The sequence below is a fragment of the Girardinichthys multiradiatus genome, chromosome 4 (genome assembly GCF_021462225.1).
Source record: "Girardinichthys multiradiatus isolate DD_20200921_A chromosome 4, DD_fGirMul_XY1, whole genome shotgun sequence".
NCBI lineage: Eukaryota > Metazoa > Chordata > Actinopteri > Cyprinodontiformes > Goodeidae > Girardinichthys > Girardinichthys multiradiatus.
This window is the reverse complement of record NC_061797.1, coordinates 42,498,519-42,505,886: the sequence shown is the minus strand read 5'-3', so window position 1 is coordinate 42,505,886 and position 7,368 is coordinate 42,498,519. Positions and strand designations below refer to the sequence as shown.

Genomic DNA, 7,368 nt, shown 5'->3' with positions numbered 1-7,368 from the left:
AAAGTAGAACTAAATCCAGCAGAGCCTCACTCAAAATAGACAAATTAGCAATGTTAAACAGAAATCACAACTGCAGCTCCAAAGGCTGGTGAAGTCTTGGTGACTTGTTTGGGTCCGTTTCTTGCTTGGAGCTATCTTTTATTCAACCTTCCAAGGTTTACAAAGAGAAATAGGAAAAATGCTTTCATGTATGCTTCTCCAATTGCCTGGAACGAAAAAAACTTGGAACTTCATGACATGGAGGCTTACTGGAGGCTTGGAAATGCTGGATGACTTGGAGTCAGACACATCTGTTTGCGGATGCCTTGCCTGATTTTATGAGCTTAATTTCATATATCTGTCGGTTTGAATGTCTTTAAGATTATTTCATCTCAATGAGGCTTCTCCTGGTTAAATAAAGAGCAAATACACATAATGCAAGGTGTTGCTTTTCTTTTGAGGTCCAGATCTCAGTGGTCATCTAAGAGCTGTGCCTTATTATCCAGTCGGAGTCTAGCCAATCAGAGTTCTTCCTCTGTGACTTTAGGAATTCCTTCTTAACTAAAACACAGTCTGTTAAGAGTTGCTTTGCACATTGAAGGTATTTTAAACACGTTAAATCTTTCAGGATAAAAGCGGCTTCACTTTCCCCTGCCCATTTAGAGTTCATCACACTGACAATTTGTTAAGTAATAGCAACCCAAATTCTATGGTTGGAGCAAGGGTGTATTTATTTATTCACATCTTTATGCATCATGATGTTTAATCTTTTGTGCATTTTGTTGATTTTGAGAATCAGGTAAAAACCTTGTTTTTAGTAGAGTTAAAAGAGGGTGTATTTCCTCTTTATTCACTCAATTGTTCCACAACTCAAATTGTATTAACTTTTATGTTCTGTTTACAGGCATTAAAGTAAAATCTGAATATTCAGTCATATCTGAACAATCTCAACACGACAGCTGCTCCATTTTTAACCTCAGAGACCTTCTGAACGTTGTTTCATTACCGAATCACACAGACACAACTCAAGGCTTTTTTTTGTTTGTTTTTATATGAATTGGGAGCATGCCAAATCACAGCATTCTGGTACATCGCAGGAAAAGTACAAAACACATCAACACACTTTCATATCATCACCTTCACACCGTTGTCACATTTCTGTTTTTGTGTGAAGACCACAAGGATTCAACAGGTACCAACCAGTTTAAGCAGCTGGGTTCACGTTCACGATCATTTATTAAACATCTTGTATGGAGCCGAGTTAGTTTGTTAAACAAAAAGTTAAAAAAAAGTCTAATCTAATTTGGAGCTTTAGTTTACAAAATAGCACCAGCTTCTTGTACCAGTTCTGCTAATATTCAGATGTTTTTAACTGCTGAAAGTAAGATTTAGGAGTTTGTAAAGGGAATCAGTATTAGTTGATAGCTTGTTTGAATTTATGACAATCTACATCAATTTTAAATTGATGTGAAGAATAATAATGTTGCCATTTTGTCTTCTTAGAATTACTGTAAAGAAGATTAATTTAAACATTTAGCACATGCTAAAATATTGCAAACTCTCAAAAATCAACACTTTGGGGACTAAATAATTTCTACAGATCCTGACCAAATCTAGCATCAATACAACAAGAGAAATAAACCAAACTAGATGGTTTTACAAATCTGTAACAAGGTGAAATAATGAAGGTGTTGGTTCTGCAGCGCGATCGTGAACCCCACTCAGCTGCCACGGTCTCCTATTGCTGCAACATAAAAGTCCATATAAAACCATTTTTTTTTCTTCTTGATGATGATGTGAAGTATATAAAAAAAGGCACTGCCATTTGTTATTCTAAATATGACTTTCCCAGTCTTGTGCATGCAGTTTAAAATATAAATACACCTTTTTTTTCCACAAATGTCTTCATTTTCTAGATTTGTTTTTTTTTATTTTTTGCAACTTTTTATTATTAAACATACATTTATTTTTTTTCTCAAATATATAAGTAAGCCTGCAGTCAATACAGGACATCGGCTCTTTGATAAAATAAATCTAAATGAAGTAAAAGGAGCACAGTCAAGCGGTAACACTTTGTTACAGAAAGGCTGCCGCTGTATTTTCAAAAAAAAACTAAAAAAACAAAAGTCTTGGCATCCCAAAAAGTACAAACTGATTTGCAGAATCTATTAAAAATAAAAAAGCATACATGATTCATCTTAAAATACAATAAATGCTTTTGGAATATCAAGGCGTTAAATGTTAATACTGCTGCGTGCACAACGCAGAGAGCAACAGAGCTGATTTTGGTTTCATTTGAAGAGATCAACGATCCTCAACTCCGGCTGTCACACAGCGGAGCCCCAACATGGCATCCTGCCCTATTAATACAAATTACATCACCTAATGAAGTCACACAACTCACTTTGTTCACACATTACTTCCCTACAGTCTCTTCGAAATGAGAATTTTTTTCTTTCTTTTACATAAAAACTATCAATAATATGATAATTTCCTTTAAAAAAATCCCATGAAAAAACTAATAGAGCAAATAGATTTCCAACTATCTGAATGAAACAGAATGCCCTCCTGCCACCAATTAAAATGTGTTAAACCACCGCTAAAAATAGTCCCAAACTCCCTCAGCTGTTTTGAGATCAACATTTAAACCCCTCCCAAACTGGACAATTGGTGGTAACACACCAACAACCAGATCCCAGCTCATCTCAAGTGGACCTATGTTCCTTCTAAAAGCAAACTAAAACCCGTTCCTGGGACACCTGCAGCCAAACATGAATGGAAGGGTTTGTAATGGACTGGCTTGGCTCTGCTGTGCTCAAAGCTTCAAATATAAAACGAAAAATCAACACAAACATACCTCAACAAAAGCAACAAGTTCAAAGAAAACGACTACGTTAATATTTGAGATGTATGTATGGTCACCAGCCATAACATGTTAACACATATGGTACTTTAAATAATAAAACACTTAAAGGATCAGTTCTACCTCTGCAGGACATATGGAAAACAAAAGGAAATAAAAAATTATTTTCTTTTAAGCTACTGAGCGATACATGGCAGTGGAGCTGAGAGAATATAAAGAGATCCTGATGTTTCTTCACAGCCAGAAGAAACACTTTTCAGGATCAAAACCAAGAGACATTCATGGTTAGGAATTCAGATCAAGTTAAACCGGAGAGGTGAAAACATCCACATTTATCATTAGTGTGTGAGCAGATCAAGACTGGAACTTCAGTCTACTTTGACTGGATCTGAAAGGAGTTTCTGAACATTTTCACCCCTTTAATACAAGCCACACTGTTACAAAAGAAAAGCATTTTCAGTTTTATAGTAAAATCTTTTAGTTAGCCTAAAAAAAGTCCAATGATTTAAATACAAAAAGCATAATACCTTGTAGTTTGTCATATATGAAACAAACCAAACATTTTTATGTTGTCAAAGTGCTCCAACGAGAGTTTGGATAAATGCTGATGTAACTTTCATCAACATATGGCGCTTTCCAGACCTGGCAGGAACACGCATCCCTGCTCATTTGTTTGGAGCTGGCATAAAAATTTCCCCTGGTTACCTGCTTTCGCTTCACTAAAGCCACTAACAAATTGGCTTAATTATTAAGCCAGACGTAATCTCAAAAACCCAGTCTTTTTCTGTTCGGTAAACGTAGCTACCCAGCTGGCACAAAGAACACTCTTCAGAGTGGAAGTTCCCAATGCAGGAAGAAGACTCAAGGTTAGCTATTTTCAGTATCAGTAAAATTTTGAAATGAAGTCAAAGGACGCACAGAGAAGTAAGGAAGCTATTTTCTACACCATGTTAAGACATGTCTGTTGCCTATTCAGACAGAAAGCGAGTACTTTTAACAGATAACAGGAAGGCTGAACAACATATTACAGCAAAGTTGCTCTGTTTCCTCCTTTGGGCTTTTAACCTCTTTTAAAACATGCTGAAATTGGATGTAGTGGTCGCCTTTTGAATATCTGAGTCGAAGGAAAAACACATGAAGATCTCGGTTTTTGCAGTGGTAGGTCCGCTAACCATGCGAACTGCTAAGATAAGACCCTGAAGTTTAAAATGTGAACTCTACATTCATTTTGTCCTTTAAAAAACTTTAGTAAAACCCTGTTTTACAGCAACTTGTCCCAGGCTAGAAGGGATACAGTTTCTCCAGCAAGTTGTGGGCCTGTCCCTGGACCCATTCCCAGTCAGGGTCCTGCATCGAGCATCCAGATTCCTAAACTAATGCTAAAAGAGTCCAAGATGATCCACCCCAATCCGCCTTATATGCTTTCACGCCTGTATTCAGTGCCTTCCAAGTGCATTTACCCAGGGCGAATGTTAGTGCCAGGTCTTAACGGAGCTGTTTTGTTTGTGTTTTGTCCTAGCAGAGATCAGTCCATGTAAATCTGAACACAATCATGAAGTGACATAATACAAAAAACCATTTTAACTCCAGTCTCCAGGTTTAGATAAAGATAAATTCTTTATGGGTAATAAGAACTAAAGCAGCTCTATTGGTTCAACCTTGAATATTTGTACTTTAAGTGTATCACATTATCAAGTGCAGAATACATAGGAAATACTACAAAATTACCAAAAAAAAACACCTTATTATTAAAGAAACTGGTCAGGACTCGGGTACCTTACCAGCAACCTGACCAGCTTATTTGAACATATCCTTAATGCATCTTTATTCCAGATGCAAGCAAATAGGGATAAATATTAAGACACAAAATAACCAGGAGATTTGCTTAAAAAGTAACAATGAAGTAATATATATTCTAGCAAGGCATCTGCTGATAAAGCAGTCAGAGACACAGATACGTTGGCAATCTTTTCCTACCAAATATGCCCCAAGTATCTGTACTGCAATGACTGCATCTGGCCAGCAGGTGGAGGTAAGCACTAATGAGACAATCTCTGGGAGAACTACCCTTCATGGATTGAGTTTGTTTTTTCTCTGTAGTTCTCACCCTTTTCCTTCGCTCTAACAAATATTTAGTTGTGACATGCTTAAAGAGATCAACCCGTTTTAGAGAGCCCAACATCCGAACATGCACAGATCTTTTTTTTTTCCCCATTTAGGATTACACAAACATTCCCTTTTCTTGTTTAGATTTAGTGTTTTTGCCTGCAAAGATTTGGATAGTTCACAGAGTACAAGTTGTGAATGAACATGACTGATCCACTTCCTCCTACCCTCACTCACATTACATCATCATCATCCGTCATCTTCAGAGGTCCAGCCTCTTAAAACATCCGCTTCCCCTTTCAGCATCACTTCATCTTGACTCTTTCCTCTACAACATTCTATGTCCCTCCGTGCACCACCTTCCTCCATGTCTGCTCCACTTCCTCCTGTCGATCTCTCGGTTAAAAAAATCAGAGCTAGTGGCCGTTGCTGAAATAAAGAATAGGCATGTTCGTTGTAAACTAGTTTGATGGCTGCTTCTGGGACGTAAAGCTTTTCGCACGGAAACTACCTGAAATGAATACATGTTTCTGTACCCTCTGACAGTAGCATCATCATGTAAACAATACAGACACACATTGTCAGCTGAATACTTGGAGAGATGTTATGCGCATTTCACCAAACATCTGTGCTGGACATTCAGTCTGCTCTGAAATCAGTCCAGGAATCCCAGAACGTCCGGCTGCATCCTCGTGGCTCTGCTCGTCTTGTCTGAGGTAATGTTAATGATGTGAAAGACACCACGTTGATCTGGTCAATGCACCAGGTGATGTCCCACTGTGACCTAATCCACAGGCCAACTTCTCCCTTCCACTAGCCTCCACGGGGGTGGCACTAGTTACGCTCTGTCCAACACTGGTTTTGAAACTTTTCTTTCTCAACCTGCAGATTCAGATGACCGAACATGCTGGCAGGAGGCTTGCTTTATTCGACCCAATGGATGATGGCTTGTGTTAGCCATTTGATGATCAAACTGCGTGTGTTCCTTAGGTCCTGCCTGGTCCATCGGTTGAGCTCTACCATCAGCTACAGGGAAGGGGGCGTGATGACCGGTGACTTTCAGATAGCGTATAGGAGAACCTGCGGCGTCCTGCTGATCTCATATTGTTGATGTGCGATCTGCACCATCTATGGAGAGAGGACATTAGGATTAAACTTCTTAAACTACATCATACCATTTATTCAGTGTAAATACAGAGTAGATGTCAATTCAGTCTGAAGAAGAAACAGAGGGTTGCACAGCAGCCTCAGGATCTAAAAACTAACCCTTCCTGTCTGTCACCTAGTGCATGCTGGGACAGGCTCCAGCTGTGCTGGGACAGTGAATATGAGTAAGTAACACATCACAACTGAGAAGAACCAACCTGTGTTTGTTACTTTGTATATTACGTTCAATAAGATCAATATTTCAGAATCAAAATCATCTTTATCATCTCTGTATACACAAACAAGAAATATGACTTAAGTTTCCAGCACTCACATCATAGTAACATTTATTTCAAATGTATAAACTTCAGACGAAATAAAAATAAAGGATAAAGGAGCGGTTTGTACATATCTGTTTATGTACAGACAATTTTTTCTTGTATAAAGAAAAAACAAAGGCAGGTTGTGGTAGTGCAAATGTGCTTATTTTGTTTCACAGCAGAGTAACAGACAACTCAAGCAGTGAGGTTTTCACTGTGATCATCAGAGAGACAGCCAGGGGGAAGAAGCTGTCTCTGTGGCGGCTCTGTAGCGCTGACCTGAAGGTAAAGCTCTAAACAGTTTGTGTCCATGATGTGTGGGGTCTGCAGACCTGACTCTAGACCTGTACCAATCATGAATGGAAGGAAGGTCAGCCCTGATCACCCTCTCTGCAGACCTGATTGTTTCTTGTAGTTTGGACCTGTCCTGTTTTGCAGATGAGCCAAACCACACAGTGATGAAGGAACACAGGACAGAGTGAATAATGGCAGGGTAGAAGATGACCAGCAGCTCCTGTGGAAGGTTGTACTTCTTGAGTTGCAGCAGGAAGTAGTTTCTGCTGGACCTTTTCCAAACAATGTCTGTGTGAGGAACACCTCAGGTCCAAAGAAAGGGTGGTTCCTAGGAACTGAAAGTGATCCACAGTAGACACAGTGTTGTTGAGGATGGTGAGGTGTTGCGGTAGCGGGGGTGTTCTCTGTCATCTCCACAGTCTTGAGTTTGTTAAGCTCCAGGTTTTATTTCAGGTCCTAAAAAGCTTTCGGAGATAAAAGGTGTTTTTTTCCTTGATAGCCACAATATTCAGCTCATGATCTAAAAATGCTAAAATGTGCTTAAGGCCTGTAGATCTGATCTTGTGAACAGCAAGAGGCCCAACTGGGCCCACATGGTCCTGTTGAGAACACCACATCTGTGAAAATACTGATAGGGCCGTCCAGAGAAAAACACCCTGA

The 7,368-nt window shown here is 39.0% G+C and overlaps 1 protein-coding gene across 1 annotated transcript in view; it reads right to left on the bottom strand.

Annotated features, from left to right (window-relative positions):
• Nucleotides 1-1,063: 1,063 nt before the first annotated feature.
• samd4a (sterile alpha motif domain containing 4A) overlaps nt 1,064-7,368 on the bottom strand; it is a 60,558-nt gene continuing 54,253 nt past the window's right edge. The window contains exon 13 of the mRNA XM_047362343.1: nt 1,064-6,076. Within this exon, the coding sequence (XP_047218299.1) occupies nt 6,048-6,076 (29 nt within the window). The 3' untranslated portion in view covers nt 1,064-6,047. The remainder of the gene's footprint in view (nt 6,077-7,368) is intronic.